Source organism: Abramis brama (assembly GCF_963993115.1).
Source record: "Abramis brama genome assembly, chromosome: 4".
NCBI lineage: Eukaryota > Metazoa > Chordata > Actinopteri > Cypriniformes > Leuciscidae > Abramis > Abramis brama.
In genome coordinates this window covers 50,026,388-50,048,247 of record NC_139966.1, presented here as the reverse complement: position 1 = coordinate 50,048,247, position 21,860 = coordinate 50,026,388, and the positions used below count along the sequence as shown (strand labels likewise).

The window sequence follows — 21,860 nt, the reverse complement described above, 5'->3', positions numbered from 1 at the left end:
ACCTCTTCTTCAGCTGTGAAGACTTTTGAAACTGCATTGATTTGGACTTAAAAACGATGGTAAACAATGACGTTCATTGTTAGAAGAAAAATCCAGAAATGTATTCCTCAAAAAACATAATTTCTCTCCCACTGAGGAAAGAAAGACATGGATATCTTGTATGGCATTGGGGTGAGTAAATTATTAGGAAATTTTCATTTTGGTGTGAACTAATCCTTTAATTTTCTCATTTCTCATTTACTGCTTTTTAAAATATATTGTGACAAATGTAATGAATAAATGGTATCTTTTGTTTATTAGGTGAAAAATATTGATATTAAAATAAAAAATAATAGGCCAAATATTAAAATACAAATACTACAAAATTTGTTTTAATACATGTAACCTGTTATACAAAAATATTTCAGATAACAAAAACATGAATCTTTAACAGCAGTTTAAGAAACCCCCATATCTCCAGGAACTGTAATATGATTTGATGAAGAGGCAGTGGGTGTGGTCAGTGAGTCATTTGGCTCCTCCCTCTTTATTTGACTCCTCCTCCACATCATCATAGTCTGTTTTTAAAAACAAAAGCAAACTGATCATTTTCATTGTAATATTTACATCAAGATGTAGTTTAAATGAGAAACATAACAAATAAAAATAATATATGCTATAGAAATGTTCAATAACCTACCCAACAGGTTCCTCTCATCTTCACTGCTGTTCTTCACATCATCATACTCCTCCTGATCTCCCTCTGATTCACATGTGAAATAAAAACCTCACATTGTAGTTTGTAAATCAGCTTGTGTCATTAATGATGTCATTGATCTCTTTCACCTCATGACTGTCTGAGATTATTAGATTTACTCCTGATAAAGTCGTGATGATTCATTAATGGTAGAAATGTTCAATATTAGTGGGTGAAGGTGATCATGAACTGCAGTTCTGTGTGACTCACCCGTTACATCTCGAAAGATCTGTCCATTAATGATGACATCATCATAATGCTCTGGTGTGTCCACTACACATGAACATATAGACAGAACAAACATTGCATTATATCTTACAATGCAACTGGATTAATACATAATATCATAAATCACTATAAAAGGATTATGGAAAATACACCAATAACAATAAAAAGTAAACACCATTTTTGATAGAGTTCTGTCCACTTGTCATTACATCATCATAGCTCTCAGGTGTGTATTCTGTAAATTCAACATGAGACAATACATGTATATATATATTTCTAAATATATACAGATTTTAATATACTTTAAATATTTCTTCCTATTATAGAATAACCGAACGACACCTGTCTCATGATCTGGTTTCAGTCCATCAGTGATGACATCATCATAGTATCCCGGTGTGATTTCCTTCATCATCTCTTCTGCATCAAAACATGTATAATTTGGCCATTTTTTTATATTTTGGGAAACAAAATAAATTTAAAATATACTGTTGCAGGTTTTGGGTAATGAATGTTAGCTGTGTCCCAATTCGGAGGCTGCGTCCTCCGGTCTTCACATTTGAAGACTGCGTAATATTACGGCAACCGTAATAAAATTGACTGTTATTCCTTGTGAGGTGTAAAATACTGAAATTTCTTAGTTACTCTGAGTTATTTTTCTTAAATGAGACCGCCTCAGTGACGTATGCAGTCTTCAGATGCGACCTCTGGAGGACACAGCCTCTGATTGGGACACAGCCTCTGATTGGGACACAGCCTCTGATTGGGACACAGCGGGATCACTGACCTTTCAGGACACTGCCATTGGTGACATCATCATAATATGCAGTCTTGAACTCTTTTTCTAATAAGATAAAAGTTTTAGTATTGAGAACAGTTGAATTTGTGTTAAAATGTGTAAATATTTTTTTTTATATTTGTAAATCAAATGATTGATTTGGATCTTCTTCAGCTCTAACCTGAGAGAAGCTCATCAGCATCTTCATACCCAGAATGCAGTTCTTCAGAGACGAGACTTCCTGTTAAAGGACAGCAGAACAGTCAGAAACATATTCATCATTCCATACAGACTGAATCCTCATTTCTCCTTTGGATCATGCATTGTGTTACTTAAAACACAACACAAATATTAATTACTTACATTTTAAAAGCATTAGAGGCAGAAATCCTAAGTTTTAGGCCTATTAGTAAACACACATGTATCCTCACATGAACCCATTCCTCACTGCCTTCCAGAAATACACACAGGAAGAGACAAACACAAACAAATACACACACACACCTGCACCTAAACTTACAAATGTATGAACCCCTCCTTATTACCTCAAATTACAGACAGGAAGAGACACTCTCTGACACACACACATAAACACACACACATAAACATGCACCTGCAGCTCTGTGGTTTTCTGTGAGGAATTTTCTGGTTTAAAGCCGGAGGTTTAACAGGACTAATAATAGATGAACATCAAGTGTCTGACAGACTCTCTTATTAATCATATTAAATAAGATTCACGGCTCATGTCTCACCTCTCTGAGTGAAGTGATTGTGTCTGTGATGAATCTCCTCATAAACGGCCTCAGTCGTCGTCCTGTGTCTCCTCTTAGAGAGAGCTGTGAGTGTAGACAGACAAACCTGCTGTCAGTTCACAACACATGACTGATCACACACTGAATAACACACAATATGACAGTCTCTAGATCTCTCCTACCTCTCCTCATCACTCTGTTCTGCTGAATCAGTATAAGCAGTGGCACTAAGAGCAGTAAGAGCAAAACTCCCAGTACAACCACAAGCACAGAGAGAGACACTGGAGGAGTTTGTGGAGGAGTGACTGATGTTGAGCGCACTGTCTGAGAAACTGGAGGAGAAGCTGATGTTGTTGTGGCAGGAGTAGTGGACACTGACAAATCTGGCAAATCTGACAAAACAGACAAAGACATTAAAAATCATGCAAATACACAGTAGCACTAAAATGATGTGAAAATGACTAATATTGCTCAGTGATTTGCTCTGACCTGCACAGGTGAGTCCAGCGTGCTCTTTGTGGGAGCAGTCAGTGTGGTTCTTCAGGGAGAGAGGACAGTCCCACAGGTGAATCTCATTCCCTCTGCACTCGACTCTGTTCAGCCACACAACACCTTCACCAGCACCAAAGACTGAATTCCCATCAGCCCTCAGTGCTGCTCCACAACCCAGCTGCCTGCAGACCACCTGAGCATCGCTGATGTCCCACAGATCAGCACAGACTGAACCCCACACAGCGTTATGATACACCTCCAGCCTCCCAGAGCACCGGCCCGAACCTCCAATCAGTCTGAGAGGAACATGATCTAAATCACACACAACACAACATCACTGACCAGCTTCAGGACAACATTTACAACAAAACACATGGAAGCTTAACTAAGACAGCTTTAAATGTATGATTAGTGGATTTCATTTATAAACTTGATTATGATTTTTAAATGTAAATAAATTCTTTTTTAAATGCACATTTTAATGGAAAACAGTCTTAATTTAAATATCTTACTTGAACACTGTCTCTGGTGAGGAGATGGAGAGGTATAACATGTCAGACGACTCCGAGGAGACTCAGGATTCTCCTCCTCTGAGATTAAATATTAAGAGAACTGAACATTAGGACTCACAAATCATAACTTCTCTCAGTGAAACATATCAATGTGAAAACATAATTTAAGCCTCATAAATAATTTTAGGCTCTGTCCATCAAATTAGTTTAGTGTTTCAGAAACAGTTCATTCACCACATTATATACAAACATTGTGTTTAAAGAAACATAACTAGTGACACCATCTTACATTATTTAAACATAATCTCACTTGAGCAGGTGATTTTGGCCACTTCATCATTATTACAGTCATTCTGTCCCCAGGGTGAAGATGGACACTGCCACAGATTTGAATCATGTGGTCGACATTTCACTTCATCCAGCCAGTTACGAGCTGATTCCAGTCTTGGTGTAGAATAAGACACAACACCAGATCTTCCACAGTTCAGCTCTTGACAGATCAGACTCACTGTGTCTGCTTCCATCTGGTTCCAGCACACATTACCCCAGGATCCATTGTAGAAAACCTCCACATTCCCTTCACAGCCCTCAGTTAACCTGATCTCTTTAAACTCTAGATGAAAAAGGATGTGCATTAAAAATATTGGAAATTAGGTTGTAAAATATCACCAAAATAACTGGTTAATACAAGGGTAATGCACACTACTAGCACTGATAGCATCTGAAAAAAGATACTTTTATAATATATTATGAATCTTATGTACTACTTGATTCTGCTTGGTCAATAAAAAAAATATTTAAAAAGTAGCGGCATCCATGGCAGCGCTGTCTATCAGACCATCATACAGTAAGATGGTCTTTGTTGTAAAATATTACCCATCCGCTCCTGATTATCCTGGTGTTTATTTTGCAAAAAATTTTCAGCTGCACATTATTCCTTTAAAGTTTAAACATTTGAAATTATACATTTAAAAATCAATCACATTACTTTACTGTTCACCTGAGCACACGACTCCTACATCCTCCTTGTGTTGACAGTCATGTTTCCCCCAGCCTGGAGAAGAGCAGTTCCACAGGGACGTCTCATTCCCCTCACACTCCACCTCATCCAGCCATATGGGTCCAGAACCAGGACCAAACCAGGCTGGTACCTGCTGGTTACTGAGGGCCACTCCACACTGCAGCTGTCTGCACACCACATGGGCATCTTTAATATCCCAGGAGTCATCACACACTGTCCCCCATGAGCCGCTGTGAAAAACCTCCAGCCTCCCTGCACAGTCTCCCCCAGAACCCACCAGCCTGATGGACCCGCGACCTGATATTCAGAGAGAGAAAAACACATTATTGATCACTAACAACTGAAGAATCTGCCCAGATGTTGTTGTTCTCACCAAGGCAGGTGATTGACAGCTGTTGTGTGGAGCTGCAGTTGAGAGTTTGTGGAGAGCTGCAGTTCCCCAGATGAGCTTCACTCCCAGAGCACTGGAAGCCCGTCACACACTCATGACTGTGTTCAGGACTGGATGAAGAGGAGCCGGAGAAGTTCAGCACAGAGCCACAGCCCAGCTGTCTGCAGACCACAGAGGATTCAGTGAGACTCCAGGAGTCCAGCAGAACTCTCCTCCAGACCTGATGGATGGAAACTTCCAGCTCCCCCTCACACTGTCTCTCTCCAGACAACCGCACCAGACCGTCATGAACAGCCAGAGAGGAATCTGAGTGAAAGATGTGGCATTTAATTAAGTCATTGCAAGATTTATATAGGTAATTTATAACTTTTTTTCTTAAATAAAATCCCCTCACCGGAGCAGACGACTCCAACATCTCGTCTATGAGAACATTCAGCTCGACTCCATGAAGAGACGGAACATTCTGAGAGTTTTGTTTCATTCCCGTCACAATCAAACACATCAGCCCAGATTTCACCACTTCCCTCTCCAAACCAGTCTGATCCCACAACAGACACAGCAATCCCACAATTCAGCTGTCTACAGAGGACACTGGCAGCTCTCATATCCCAGCATGCATCACACACTGAGCCCCATTCATTGAGAAACCGAAGCTCCACTCTTCCAGAACAAGAGTCTGAGCCGTTTACCAGTCTGAGGTCAGTGTAACCTGTGCAAAGGTTATTGAGGGGGAAAAAACACAGTTTGAGGCTACTGAATGTCTTTATATGTGTAATATAATGTAAAGAGAGGTATAAAATATTATTAACCAGAGCATATTACTCCTACAGCATTGTCATGGGAACAGTGTGTATTTGAAGAGTTGGATGTAGGACAGAACACAAAGTATGATTCATTTCCTCTGCACTGAATCTCTTGTGTCCACATCTGAGCGTCTCCTTTTCCAAAAGCATCTTCTCCCAGCACCTGTACAGGAGCCCCACAGTCCAGCTCTCTACACACAACCTCTGCATCCTGCTGGTCAAAGGCAGCGTCACACATTGTGTACCATGTGTCTCCCTGAAGTATCTCTAATCTTCCAGCACACAGATTAGATCCATTAACGAGACTAGGGAGGCGACCTGTGTGTTTACATTATGTAAATAAACAATGTAACAAAAATGTGTGATATGTTAATTATTTCATTATTAAGAAAAATATAAATTTCATTACATTTCTTTTTCTAACAATTAAGCAGATTGAACAGGCTCACCTGAGCATCTGACTCCAGCATCTTCATGATGACCACAGTCACTAACACCCCATCCTCCTGATCTACAGTTCTTCAGTGTTGACTCTGATCCACTACAGCCCACATCATCCATCCAGATTTGTCCTGATCCTTGTCCAAAGCGAGTATCCTCCACAGCCTCTAGAGCCTCTCCACATCCTATCTCTCTACACACCACTGCAGCATCAGTCTTATCCCAGCCATCATCACACACTGTTCCCCACTGACCATCATGATGAACCTCCACTCTACCAGCACAACGATTGTTGCCACCAACTAACCTAATAGACTTGAAATCTGTACATTAAAAGAGAAAGGTTTATCCAGTAACATCAGAACAGTCTACAATCATCTGTAGAATATTACTAATTTGATTAACATACTGTATATTCATATGTTTCTGAGAACATAAAATATAATTCTAATCTGGACAGATAAAGCTGGAGCACAAGCTAAGCACTCCTTTGAACAAGAGGATTTGACAAATCATCTTTTCATCATTACACTGGTCGGCTGTAAATGCTTTAATAAATGATAACATATTAATAATATTTAATATTCTACTGTCTCAAAATCTCGATTTATATTACAAAGGCCTCTACGTCCGTTTTATGTGATATGAGGCCATCATAGACAAACTGCTTATTTAAATTTTTTAATTTTTACATCTTTTCAGTGTATTTTGCACTTACCAGATGTGGTTATAGTGACTATAGAGGAGAGTAAAACGAGTGTCAGAAATCCCTCCATCTTCTTCTGCTCGTCACACTGTTTGTTTGACTCTGTTTCTCCTCTGCTCCCTCAAACACACTGAAGAAACTGGCTCCTGTCAGTCCCCTAAAGAGAGAGAGACTCACAGCTGCCAATGACACTCACTGTTACCTTATTAGACACAACAGAGGAAATCATCAAACACAATCACTGACAAATCACACAGCAGCATTTTTATTTTCTCCATATATATCAATAAAGTGTGAGCGCTGATGAGCGGGACTCCTCCTCCAGTGTGAAGAGACACTTCACTGAGGACAGACTCGTGTCAGTCATATGTCAGCGTGGAGAGAAAGTCACACTAAACTTACAGGAGATTGATAGAGAAACACTGCAGGTTATATTCAGCATCAAAGCCTGTATCTACACACACAGCATACAAGACTGATGACTGACTGCTCACTTACTGAAGCTTCATTTCACACACAAAAATACTTGATCTTTGTTATAAATATATAAATCATATTAAACTGAACTTTTTTGGAACAAATGTGTATAATATCAAGTGTATTTTACAATACTGTTATTATGTTCTAACCAAGAGCACAATTAACAGTATGTTAATAAATTATTAAATAAACTGGAATGGTTGTGTACAACAAACAGACAAGTTTCAGACCACATTTCTATATAAACATTGTTTTCTTTTCCACATATATTCATCATTTGGCATTATATTCAACACATTTGTAGCTGTAATGTGTTTAATATTGCAATGCATAATTCATCCAGCAGATGGCGGCAAAACACTTTATGTGTCTATGTTAGAGCTTCTCATAACCTACATTTTATTGGCAGAAAATGTAAATTACTTTGTTTATAGCTACAATTTTAATTTATTAGATAGAGTGAAGTCAGCAAAATTTGGACACTTTTTTGGTAAACTGTGTATTAAATACAAATAAATCTCTTCTACCTACACTGTTGTTGTTTTAAACAAATGCTCAAGGTCTCTTGTATCTCCAGCTATGGTTGTTTGAAGGAATATGAGTGTTTTTTTAAGATATACAAAGACTCAAAAATGAGAAGAACCCATTTTTATTCTATAGCCTTCAGGTAAATTTGGGACACACAATTGAATCAAGTTTGTGATTGGATAATGCAATTGCTTGCAACAGGATATTATACAAATTCTTTTTTAATAGAAATTTTTCAAAATGTAAAACAATAACTTTATTAAAACATACACTCTATAACGGATTGTGTTGATGATGTTTCATGCACAGCTCTGGGCTCCTTTTTAAAACATTTTGGAACCAGTAATAACCTTTGACCTTTCAGTAAAAAGCTTTGTTTTTGTTTTCAGAAAAAAATTCATTCTGTTAGCTTTGGCATATTCAAAAGCTTTTTTTAGACACGTTTTCTAGTTCCTTCTCACAGTCTGAGAAAAAAGGTTATCGTTCATTGGTGTGGATGCAAATACAGTATAGTTATCTATATAGGCCTAGTTATCGTGCTTGGTGTGAACGGGTCTTTACCCTACACTCAGTGTTGACCCTTTCATTATTTCTTCACTCCACTGATAGGCTTTACCTTATGGGGCGCCGTTTGTAAAGTAGCTCACTCTGAAAATAACAGCAACATTTTGTCACATTTAGCTTCAAACAATGTTTAAAAAACTGGTATGAATTTTTGACGGTCACTTTTTAGCACATTTACAACAATATTTGTCAACTTAGAGATATTTTAAATAGTTAAATCTAAATATTAAATGTTAAACCTAAATGTTAAATGTTAAATCTAAATGCTAAATCTAAATCTAAATGTTAAATCTAAATGTTAAATCTAAATCTAAATGCTAAATCTAAATGTTAAATCTAAATGTTAAATCTAAATCTAAATGTTAAATCTAAATCTAAATGTTAAATCTAAATCTAAATGTTAAATCTAAATCTAAATCTAAATGTTAAATCTAAATCTAAATGTTGAATCTAAATGTTAAATCTAAATCTAAATCTAAATGTTGAATCTAAATGTTTCGGGTGAAACTAAATATTTAGCTAATATGCAAATTCAAAATGCCGGTAACCGGAAGTGCCAAAATAAAAGCGTGAGGAAGTCAGTGTGTGTTTATAGCATGGTTTAGTGTCAAATAACGAATAAAAACCATCTCATCCAAGGAAATGGTCTCTCTTGGACATGGATTATCGTAATAAGTACCTAAAATAATCAACACGTTTGGAGAAACTGTATTTGAGTAGGCTAGTGTCACTTTTATGAAAGGTGCGGGACTTATGACCTGTAGCTATAATAGTCAGCCACGAGGGGGCTCACTTTGATTGAATGTCATGTCATCACTCTGTCATCATATACAAATACAGTTTCTCCAAACGTGATTATTATTTTATGTAGTTATTATCACGATAATCAATGTCCAAGAGACCATTTCCTCGGATGAAATGGTTTTTATTCGTTATTTGACACTAAACCGTGCTATAAACACACACTGACCTCCTCGCGCTTTTATTTTGGCACTTCCGGTTACCGGCATTTTGAATTTGCATATTAGTTATATATTTAGTTTCACCCGAAACATTTAGATTGAACATTTAGATTTAGATTTAGATTTAACATTTAGAATCAACATTTAGATTTAACATTTAGATTTAGATTTAACATTTAGATTTAACATTTAGGTTTAGATTTAGATTTAACATTTAGATTTAGATTTAGCATTTAGATTTAGATTTAGATTTAACATTTAGATTTAACATTTAGATTTAGATTTAACATTTAGATTTAGATTTAACATTTAGATTTAACATTTAACATTTAGGTGTAACATTTAATATTTATATTTAACTATTTAAAATATCTCTAAGTTGATAAATATTGTTGTAAATGTGCTAAAAAGTGACCGTCAAAAATTCATACCAGTTTTTTAAACATAGTTTGAAGCTAAATGTGACAAAATGTTGCTGTTATTTTCAGAGTGAGCCGCTTTACAAACGGCGCCCCATATTACCTCTCTTGTTTGACTCACATGTTTTTTTCCTTTTTGTGACATTTTCTGTAAAACAAACTTTTCACATTAAGCAATGAATTATCTTTTATTTTATAGGATGTCCCACTTCCCATTTTATCTAACATTTTAAGGTAAATTGGGACAAACCACCCACCATTATCGCAAATTATTTTTTAAAGAGCACTACACCAAAAAGCTTTTTTTGTCCCATTTTAGCTGATGTCCCGCTTTTGCTGACTTCACCCTAGTTCAGTTCATATCACATTAATTTTACTCTTTGTCTGCCTTTATGAAATAGACTATTGCACTAATACAGTATAGTACACAGAATGACAATGATGTAAATATAAGCTAGCCGTAGTGAGAGTGATAAGCTTATTTATTGTATTTTCAGCAGGTTCTCATAATAAGAACCTCATAAGAATCGTTTCTAAAGGTAAGTGTTTATTAAAAATCAAATGAAACTGTCAAATAAAGCCATAAAAGAAAGGGGCAATTTATAATTAAAAAAAAAAAATATGGAAAAAATAAAACATTAGTTGGATTCCTTTTTAACTGTTAACCCTCTGGGCTTCTTCATATAATAGTCACACTTATCTTCCTCCCGCCCGAAAACGGGCGAAGCCTTAAAATTTTACTTTACTTTTTCCCAGGATAACCAATCAAATATATTTTTGTTCTATAATGTTTTCTGATTATTATTTAGAATTTTTAGAATTTTTTATGATACTTTGCATTAATTATATAATTTTTATGAGCTATTTTTTCCATTAGAATTAATATATATATTTTTATTTTATTTATTTTATTTTATTTTTCAATAAATGCAACATTTCACATCAAAATAGAGTGCAGGCCTAAAAAAAAAAAAATTTCAACTGAGAAGAGCGCCATCTAGTGGCTTCAAAATGTATTAATTTGTGTCATGTCCTATAACCGCCTATAGGCGGCCTATAGCTTTTTTATTTATTTATTTTATTTATTCCCATTCGGAAAGAATTTTTTTTATTACTAAGCAACCACTGAATGGAACAACACAAATTATATATCATTTTAAAGCTTAGGATCTCAGCTTTTTAATGCATATAATTCCTCCTAACGAGTGCTGAGTAATCCCTCTAAAACCAAGTGTACCGCCAGCAGGCGCCACCTAGCTGCAAAAATATTCTTTACCATATTTTTAAAAAATCTTGCCTTGATTAACACAAAGTTGATGTCATTTGAAAGCTTAGAGTCTGAACTTTACAGTGAATGTATCCACTTTGAAAAACTCTTAAGTATTGCTGAGTTATTTGCTGATAAATAGAATTTCCTTTTTTTCATAATCTATAAAATAATGTACTGCAATGTGTCAAAAACATCATACAGCTCATGAAACATTCTCAGATAATTGAAAATGGCACTTCATTTTTTACAGCATATTATTACAATTAAAATGAGCCCAAAATTAACATAATCTATTGCTTTTATGACAAGATATTCTTCATGGAGAAAACATTGCCCATGAGGTGGTGTCAAAGACTGTACAAAAAGGCTGTCTCTTTTCCAAATGCTGTAACTTTTGATTCCTTTATCCAAAAAATATTATTTTTTTATCCAGATGCAGCTAACATGTAGGGGGACTTCACTAAAAAAGAATTTTCCTCCTACCTTATTTCCTTCCTGAGTTATTCCATGACAAATAAGAAAGATATGCAAAATCATAATAAAAATTATATATATATATATTGTCTTTTATCCGCTGTTTCTTGGCAGGACAATGTCCAAATGTAATGTAATTTATATTTTCAAAAAATTTAAAAAGAGTTCTTTCAAACGATACCTACCTTTTGACTCTCCTTGCTATAGTTTTGGAGTTATTATGATTATATAATTTTTATATAGTTTGGGGCAAAATTTGCTGTTTCAGTCTTACCAGTTCATTTCTCTCTCTGTGTGTGTGTGTTTGTGTGTGTGGGTGTGTGTGTGTGGGGGGGAGGGTGTCTTATTTGCACTCTTGATGTTCTAGAGTGTCACCCCTTCATTGCTGTACACTTTTTTTCAGCACAGTGGCTGATCTGTAGCTTGTACCACCAAAAGTTTCTCTGAGTTTTCCTATTTTTTCGTATTTCCCATTCATTTCCTATGTCGCCCGTTTTCGGGCGGGAGGAAGCTAAGTGACTTTTTTTTTTACGACCCTTTAACATATCAGAATCATCTCCTTGATTTTTTTGTGTGTTCATATAGGTAATAAAAGAAAAGTCACCAAGTTTCACCCCCATCCGATGAAGCAAAAAAATTAAACAATTTGAAACGTTCAAGTTTTCGCCCGTTTTCGGGTGAAGAAGCCCAGAGGGTTAATGTCTCCCCCTACAACAACAGAACGTACAGGGTTCTCAAGTCTCACGCATTGGCCGTGAGACACACGCAATTCAACCAGTTCACACACCGTGTATTTCTCACGCTGAAAAGGCAATGCCAACCAAGTTGTCCTGCAAGCTTTATATATAACGTTGTATACGAGGCGCAGGCACACAGAGTGAAGTTTCCTGCAGCCAGCATCTCGTCCAGGTTGCGTTAGATGCGCGAACACACGGAACATTCTCGGCCACCGTGAGTTCGTTACTAGGTAACCAACAACATCGCGCGAACACACGTCGTGATGGAGAAGGTAAGTTGGAAGAAAGCTCGTCTAACATTTTAGGCTAGAACATTTAATATATAGCCCATCGTATACATTATTATTAATGCAGTCAAAAACTCTACAACTACTTTGCAACCAGGCCAGAAGCTTTGGCTCAGTTTGGCTAGCTTACGTTATCTGAAACTAAAATGTTAGTGGGTATGGGAAGGAATGAAGATGTATTTCTTAATTTTATTTTAAATTATATATTATACTGTATTAATAGTCTTTCTAGTTACATTAAGGCTACATGTATTAAAGCAGAGTGCTCTGGGTAATATTTTATATAGGCTACTGTCAAAACATACATTAATCATTGCCATTGCATTTGTATTTTTCAAAGATGTCAGGGAAAAAGCAAAAATATATTTTACCATTTGAGATAATAATTAGCGAATAATAATAAGTCTCGAATAATAAGTTCGAGAAAATGATAATATTATTCATGACTCAGAAATGTATATTAGAAAAAAAACCACTATAATAAAATATATACTACAACAAACATTTAAAAAAAAAAAAAAAAGTATGTTTAAACTAGGGCTGTCAAATCGATTAATCCCATCGAACATAAAAGTTTGTGTTTATAATATGTTTTAATACATTTGTTTTTCCAAACTGTTTGGAGCAATTTGTTATATTTTTGTAATTTTTGTATATTTGTAATTTTGAAATATAGCCTAACATTAAAGAGTATATTTGATGTGATGAATTGCTTTGTCATTTATCAGATTTACCAATTGTTATAATTTCAATTTGTGCTGGTTAATTATGAACAATGGGTAAAATTGGGGGGCGGAGGCGGGGCTCCATTAGGGCTCCTCCCCTAACCGCATGTGATCTCACTCCAAGCTTTTGATAAAACTTGAGAACCCTGCGTCTAGTTATATGTGTGCTGGTCAGTGATTTTATTGTAATAGCCTAAATGTTGAACAGCAACATCCATTTATCGAACTCCATATCGCACCCGCTCCGTTCTCCCGTTCCGTCTTAACTTTTCCCGAGATTCCAGCTACAGTAGCCTACTTGCTTTGTTAGCGTATCAACAATTTAATTAACTCAACTCAATCCATGACCACGACCGAAGTACAATGTATCCATTATTGCACAAAAACTCACCGGTTATACCGGGCGCGTCCACAACGACTCTGAACGCGTCGAACTTGGCGTCACATTAATCTATCTTGATGCTGTTCATGTTTGATGGGTTAAATCCTACCAGGTGTTCTTGCTACTGTAGCCTAATTACCTAAAGTTACACTGTAAAATCGCTTTAATTAGGCAGTACTTTCCGGGCTGTAATCTAAAGCGTTACCAGTTTTTCTTCAGTTATAGCAACATTTATAGGCTAACTTGTTTCATGTAGTAGAGCTCATTTCACTGCACAGTGATTTTACACTTTATCTGCTGTTGTAGCCTTATAGCCTATGCACAGAGTGACAGAATGTATGTAGGCCTAATCTAATGACACTCTTTAGGGGGTTTTAATATAATGCCTCGTTTCCACTGAGCAGTACGGTACGGGACAGTACGGTACGGTTCGGGTCTGTTAACCATGATCTGGCTAGCGTTTCCACTGTCAACAGTACCCTTACTTGATAGGCGTGGTGTTTCGATCTACGTCATTTTCGCGCGAAGAAGAACATAGTAAACTGTCTACAATGGATGACATACAGCAGATCTTGTTCTTGCTCCTTGACATGTTTGTCACAAGAAGACAAGCGCCGACATTAGGCTTATCTCAATATCAAGTACGCAAAGTTTGTACTTGCCATGTGCAACTCCTATGGTACAGCGCGTTCTTAAAAGCGTCACTCAGCTCGCTCTGCTACTTATCTCTGTTACTCTGTAAGTACATTTTAAGCAACAATAAAACGAAATATGTTATAAAACACCTACACTCAAAAAAATGACTCATTGGACAAACTCAATTTAATTGATGGCAGGATTTCCATCCAATAAATATGTGTAGCCCCAACTTACAAAAAACTAATTCATGCAATGAAATGTAATTAAGTTGGTCCAACTCAATTTTGACCAACTTAAATGAGTTGGTCCAACTCAATTATGAGCAACTTAAATGAGTTGGTCCAACTCAATTTTGATCAAATAGTTTAAATGAAATGGATACATTTAAAAATAAGTTTTAAGCTTCTTAAACTTAAATTAGAACATTTCATTGAAAAATCAATTAGGAAATCCTTATTTTGTACCCCATAGAGACAAGAGACAAATCTTGATCGAGATGTTTTTATTTAAAACTCAATAGTGCAATAGTTATTTAATGTGAAAAGTACTTAGAAAAATGCAAGTACACATTTTAAAGCCTTTACCCAAACATGTACAAATGTCTTTGTTCTTATTGAACACAAATGAAGATATGTTAAAGAATATGGGAAACTGAACAGTTCTGGGCCACCACTGACTTCCATAGTAGGAAGAAAAAACAACAACTATGAAAGTCAATGGTGGCCCAGAACTGTTAAGTTTCCCAAATTCTTTAACACATCTTCCTTTGTGTTCAACAGAACAAATAGATTTATACAGGTTTGGAACAACCCCGGGATCAGTAAATTATGACAGAATTTTCATTTTTGGGTGAACTATCCCTAAAGACAAGAACGACTAAGTAGAAATACACACAAAAAGTGTGTAAGAAAAAGCATGAAAGAGTGTTAAAAAAAAAAAGAAAAAAGAAATTGTGTGTTAAAAAAAAAATTGTTCATTAGGATTTTCTGGATAAACTTGAAGGTGTACTTGAAGTTGTCAGGAAAATTAAGATCAAGAGCATAAATGAGACCAAACAAGCATGATGAATGCCAGGATCACGCAGTCTAGGTCCCTCAAAACCTTAATGCCCTCGATCACAACTCCTATGTCTTCTGTACAATCTCCTCTTTGGATTTTGTAAATCCCCATGACTGTGTTTGGGATTTCATTTTCTGCATCCTCAGTGGCCTGGACAAAACACAAAACACTTTGGTTAAGCCCAGGTGAATTTGACCCTTTATATTTTAAAAGTAATCAGCAAATTGCATTGCTACTTTTCACTTTCACTATTACATTGTTGGCTGCCATTTATTTCCATTTTATGGACATAGACATACACATCTGAAAACTTCTACAAATTCTATTGTGTTCAGATGAACAATGAAAGGCATACACAAAGTTATTACCCCTGCAAAATTATTACTATTAAAAATATTATTTTATTAAAATGAATAAAACAAAATATTATTATTCCACTAATACATATTTTATTGTGAAATGAAAATGAAAATTGAGCATTTAATAATAATCAATCATATATTCTTTTAAAATATAAAAGTATTAACAGAATTGTTGTTATATTCATAATAATCACTTACCACATACTCCTTGAAGAAAGAGTCTGGATATTCAGTCGGGTAGATCATCAGGCCTTTCAGGGTGCACTCTCTCCTGATTCTGTTTTATGTTGTTACACTACAGCAGGGGGAAATCAAGACTGAAATTAGCCAAATGCAGAAAGCTGTAGAATAACTAGACAAAACAAAAGACATTGCATGCATTTATACTAACAGAGTCTGTGATCGCCAGGGCGTTTTTGATCTTTTGCCCCTTCACTCCTCCTTTGCTCATTGATTGCAGTGGCTTCGTAGTGATCTGCATGAACTGCGTTCACCTTCAAAATAGAAAAAAAACAACAACAAAAAACAATTTCTTACTACGAAAAGAACCTAATAACGACTAAAATAAAACACTACATAACGTTTACTTACTTCACTCTGCTGAAAAAGAGCTGGCCATTGATTCTTGAACACCTCTATCATGGGCATTGGCTGACGACAATGGGTTTGAAGTCTATTAATGAATGTGGAATGTAGATTGTGTTTCCGGTATCTGTGGGTGTTAAATGTCCTGTAAATATTACTTTCAAATGCACATCCTACAAACATACACTGAACTGTTTCATTATGCCTGACATGTCCATTTATGTGTTGAAAATAATCTTTCTGTTGCTAGCTCCATGCATGAACACACATGATACTGGAATGTTGTTAATTCTTCTGGCTTTGGAATTTCCTGTTTAGCATGTATTTTGTACATGTGATTAAGAAGCTTACTACATATACTAAACGTGCATGGGCAATCTGTGTATGGACATGGATAGCGAAAACTGCCACTAAAGCACAGATGAGTCTGCCTAAAATGCTGCAGCAACAAATACCTGCTAGCTAGTTTCGATGGACACATTCTTTGCACTGCCACATTCACAATCCTAAAAAGAAGAATAAAAAAGTATTATAAGATACCATATTTAAAAAATGACACAAGGAGCCTAAATCAGAATATTTGAATATGACTTAATATAAATAGGAGGTTGCTGTTCACCTGGTCATGTTCATAAAACTGTGAAAGAGAAGATGTTGATTAGGAGTGGGAACCAGTACTCACATGAAAATATGCTTTTTGTTTACATGGTTCTGTTTTACCTAACTCGTTCACTTAAGGGATTAGTTCACCTCAAAATGAAAATTTCCTGATAATTTACTCACCCCAATGCCATCCAAGATGTTCATGTCTTTCTTTCTTCAGTGGAAAAGAAATTAAGTTTTTTGAGGAAAACTCAGGATTTTTCTCCACACAATGGACTTCAACGGTAACCAAATAGTTGAAGTCCAAATCAATGCAATTTCTAAGGGCTCTGAAGTGCTTCAAAGGGCTCTGCATGATCCCAGCTGAGGAATAGGGTCTTATCTAGCAAAACGATCGGCCGTTCGTTTTCTAAAAAAAAAAATCCTTTAATGTTTTCCTCAAAAAACTTAATTTCTTTTCCACTGAAAAAAGAAAAACATGAACATCTTGGATGACATTAGGGTGAGTAAATTATCAGGACATTTTCATTTTGAGGTGAACTAATCCCTTAATATGACACTTTACAATTCTCTCAAGTAATTAAATTGATTTTAAAATAATTTTAAATGTTTACTTGGTACAATTGTCTATATCTATCTATAGCATGCATTGTGTTTCATCGTGCAACTGATACGCAAAAATGACTTTTTATATCATATTATACGCCATCAAAGTGCGTATGTAATATAGATAGATAGATAGATAGATGCCTATTTTTTGAGAAACGAATGGGAGTTTACAGAATACATAGATCGATAATTTCAACAAATAGGCTATGCGTTTTATAGCGTTAATCAAATAGCGTGTTTACTGCAAAAACAGACGACCATCGTCCATTCTGTCACATTTTTCAGGTGTTCTGACTGATGTAACTTAGGCTACCCGTCTGTCACTTGCTCTGATTTACCATGGACAGCTCAGCTACGATGTTGTAAATAGGTAGTTTACATGATAAAAGTAATCTAATATTGAGATATACGTTCTACCTTATGTACTTCTAGTTTTAATTATTTAAACAGGCCTTTGAACAAAAAAGGCCTGTCGTGTATTTTTCCCCCACAGCGCTTAATGTCATATGGCGATTGTGAAACACGGAACACCTCACTTTCATGATTGTATGGTGAAATGTCTTATTTTTCATGTTAGGCAGGTCAAATTTGATCAAGAAAAACGCACTGTGGCCAATTCAGCGTGAGTGAGTGACGCAGCTAAAAATAGACTCGGCGCCGAAACAATCGCGGCGATAGCAAGCCTCCAATTCATTTTATGACGGATATATCAATCCAGCTAGCAAGCCAATAAGTTAAGAACCAATTTTGCACAGTTACAGTCAAATTCGGGATCGTTAGACTGGTCTAACACAGAATTTGCACGTTGCGTGAGCAAGTTAAGCTATCGAAGGGACACTTAAAACAATTCACCTCGCATAACTTTCACTGCTGTTGCATATTTCACTCAAAATTATGATATAAGTTACACATCCTCTTACAGTGAGGTACATTCTTTATTACAAATACTCAAGCAAGATAATACTTACCAATAACGAATACGACGTTGCAGTCCTTGCGGCGGCAGACGATAAAATGGCGGCCACATCCTCTGAGCATGTTCTTCTCTGAGCTTGTCTTGCACATGCGCAAATGGCGCTCTCCGAAGCCAAATAAATTTGAGTTAACCAAATTAAATTAAATCTCATAGATGACACTATTTATACATTTTACGTTAGACTTATTAAATATATATACGTTTTATTCCTAATTAGATATATTTAAATAAAGTGAACACAATTTAAATGTGTCATACCTAAGAAGGCCTTGAATCATTTTTTTGAGTGTACTCTTTTCGTTTTCAGTTAAATAAATTAAACATTATAGGGACACAAATGTGGTTCATGCGCAACATATATTGATTATTCACTGCACGTTATCCGTTATTCTATTTATAACAAAACGAAATTTAAAACACAACCCAATAAAAAAAATTTTTTTTTTAAATAAAAAAAAAACAAAAAAACATTCCAGGCAATATATGCATTTGTACAAATGTTGCAATAAACATCAGTGATAATCTTGTAATAAAAAAATTACAAGAAACCATATTTCTTTTTGTAAAATTTCAGTTTTATCAATAATAGCCTATTTAAAAGTTTAAGTAAAAGGTAAAAGAAGCTTTACAATAAGAAATAAAGCAAACAATTCAGTCAAATATCCAAATGCAGCGCTCTAGTCTAACATTACAAGTAAAGTTAAATATAAATAGCCTATAACGTTATGAAACTAAACTTAGCCCTCAGCCAAAACGATTGACAGGGAACTCATTATATATTCACGAGACCAAAGATCGCCCGTTAGGTCTACATAAGACGAATTATATCTCATGTTTAACCACTACCGTCAGCGGCGAACGTCAGAAGAACTAACGTTAGCCGAGGAAAGGCTCATCCAGCCGGGAAACATGAGCGCCGAGCCCCGCTGAACGCATGGATCTCACAACCGGGGGAAAAAAAATAATCTTTATAAATAAACCACAGATTTGAGCTTTAAACAACTACATTCTCGCCTGAAAAACTCTTAAAATTACATTTCGTGATACAGTAACAGTAGTATTATATTAAACTGTATATTAAAAAATGGCGCTTCTTATGTTGTCATTCCCCTTGTAGCACGCGCAAGTGACGATTCTCTGTCAACCAATCAACGTCCTGCAGTGAGTCTCGCTCCACCTTTTAGTACCGTTCCACTGTGCTAGGTACCCCAATGGAAGGGTACCTAAAAAGTGGTACGGTACGGTTCGGCATTTTGGTACCATTCACAACTTTTGATAGTGGAAACGCAAATAAATGCGTACCGTTCCGTACCGTACCGTACCGTACTGCTCAGTGGAAACGAGGCATAAGGGTTTTCACTGACAATTTTTTTCATTTGCCATGTAATATTGGATATTTTTGCCTTTGAGTCAGGTCAGCATGTACATGATGATGCTTTATTCTAGAAGAAAATGGAAACATTTAGTAGGCTATAGCCTACTATCATATATATATTAGGCTATAAGTTTCCTTTTATAAATTTGACTCGAGAAGATAGATGCAGGTTTTTCACGCCATCTTAGGCGACGTCTGACGGCCTGATTTAGGCCTACAGTGCATTTCGGGGTGGTGGCTGTTTGCTATTTTAACATAAGTAGCCTACATGTTTACATGTTTTGCCAATTGCTTGATCAACTTACTATATAAACCTATATAGAAGTAATGCATTGTACATTGTTTTTGTATTGTTTAAACGTGAATATGAAATAAAAATAGTGAATAGGCCTACATGTTGTGTTTGTGGTATAGGCCTACAGCCGCGGATCAGTTGCACACTGCAAACGCATTAGGCTATGTGAAAGTATAATAGCGCGTTTCTAACCATTTTCTAAAGAAAATATATTTAATTTTTGAATAAATGGCAATAATGTATATTTTAATAACGTTATAGATCCTTAATAATCCATAATAAAGGACTGAAATGTGAATGTATTCTGTTTGAAACTCATCTCTGTCTCATGCTTCATCAGGTCAGGGGTTTGCCTTCAAAAGGAAGGAGAAAGTAAGGCATGAATACAACAAACTTCTTCGAAAGGAGAGGAAGAAAAATCAAGCATCAAAAGTCCAGTTAGAGGAGAAATATCCCGAGCATCTGAGACATCTGTACCTGGCTGAAAAAGAATGACCAGATGAAGAAGAACAGGAGAAAAAGAAGAAAAGATGTGAAGGAAGAGCCCTGGATAAAGAGACAGAGTCAGATGATGAACTAAACATGGGGTTGGATTCTTTAGATTCTCCTGAGAAACACGTCTTAAACACAACGACCCTGATCCTGATTCATCTAATAAACCAGCACAGTCTTACAGGTACAGTAACAGATAGTGTATATACATACACAGTGCATGTGTGTGTGTATTATATTCAAATAATAGTCCATTTGCATCAGCAAAGCCACATTCCTGTTTGTGTCATCAGCTCCGACAAGGCCCCGTTCATCCAAAGGAAGCATAAAATGTCTTCGTATCAAAAGACAAAGCAAGAATATGAGAGGATGAAGGAGGAACGTGCACGAAAAAGAGAGGTGAGGCAATAGAAACTGTCTCTTGGTAGTTGCTTGGACTGTCAATGGAAGGACAAAAATCTCTAAGATTTCTTTTAAAATATCTTCATTTGTATTTCAAAGATGAATGAAAGTCTTGCAGGTTTGGAACGACATGAGGGTGAGTAATTGATGACATTTTTTTAATTTTTGGGTGAACTAAGCCTTTAAGGAAGATTTATGTCATGTACATATACACATTTTCACCACCCTTACATTCTTTACCTAAATGATTGATACATGTTTAATTATGTGTGTCTCTGTAGGAATTCTTGAAAGATAAATCTCAGCGTGAAGAGGCTCTGAAGAAATACAAGGAAAAGAAAATGGCAACATATCAGCTGTTGAAGAGAAAAACCAAGAAGGGTCAGCCCAACCTCAACCTGCAGATGGAGCTATTGCTGCAAAAGATTCAAGCGCAGCGCAAATAACTCACATCAGACTTAAAACTGTTTCATGTTGTTTAAAGCATTTTAAAGTAAAAATGCACCATCACACAATAAAATGTGCAGTTTGGGTGAGTGTTTTTTTTACATAATGTGTATAACTGTGTCTTTACAGTAATCATTTTTTTAAATAAAGGTTCAATTATGCTCTACTTAAGTTAATTCAAGCTGACAGTACACAATAAATACTATTACTAAATAATATGGCAGTAAATTTATGGAAAAATGTGATTCCTAATAATAATCTGGTAATATTATAGTAATAATAATAAAAGTGGTAAACAGATTTTCTGATTCAACTCCTTTAAACATTT

General features: G+C 35.8%; 3 protein-coding genes across 3 annotated transcripts; 1 reads left to right on the top strand and 2 right to left on the bottom strand.

Annotated features, from left to right (window-relative positions):
• Positions 1-277: 277 nt before the first annotated feature.
• On the bottom strand, positions 278-6,930 carry LOC311082245 (scavenger receptor cysteine-rich type 1 protein M130-like; the record flags this gene model as incomplete). The annotated part of the gene is made up of 18 exons (XM_084112977.1): positions 278-557; positions 680-742; positions 947-1,009; positions 1,140-1,199; positions 1,307-1,384; positions 1,752-1,808; positions 1,924-1,983; positions 2,495-2,578; positions 2,677-2,886; positions 2,984-3,298; positions 3,499-3,576; positions 3,809-4,111; positions 4,499-4,816; positions 4,893-5,216; positions 5,305-5,619; positions 5,720-6,031; positions 6,163-6,477; positions 6,873-6,930. 18 exons carry the CDS (start codon positions 6,928-6,930, stop codon positions 508-510), a joined length of 3,063 nt encoding a protein of 1,020 aa, XP_083969103.1. The 3' UTR covers positions 278-507.
• A 7,626-nt stretch (positions 6,931-14,556) lies between these two features.
• LOC311080736 (uncharacterized protein) lies at positions 14,557-18,753 on the bottom strand. The gene is made up of 7 exons (XM_084110853.1): positions 18,514-18,753; positions 16,953-16,970; positions 16,789-16,839; positions 16,340-16,460; positions 16,140-16,242; positions 15,947-16,043; positions 14,557-15,536 (listed from the first exon to the last, which is right to left on the bottom strand). Exons 1-6 carry the CDS (start codon positions 18,570-18,572, stop codon positions 16,039-16,041), a joined length of 357 nt encoding a protein of 118 aa, XP_083966979.1. The 5' UTR covers positions 18,573-18,753; the 3' UTR covers positions 14,557-15,536; positions 15,947-16,038.
• A 1,753-nt stretch (positions 18,754-20,506) lies between these two features.
• On the top strand, positions 20,507-21,832 carry LOC311082244 (thyroid transcription factor 1-associated protein 26 homolog; the record flags this gene model as incomplete). The annotated part of the gene is made up of 3 exons (XM_084112976.1): positions 20,507-20,680; positions 20,948-21,082; positions 21,367-21,832. Coding segments are annotated over 3 exons (474 nt in total), but the record flags the coding sequence as incomplete, so codon positions are not given.
• Positions 21,833-21,860: the final 28 nt, after the last annotated feature.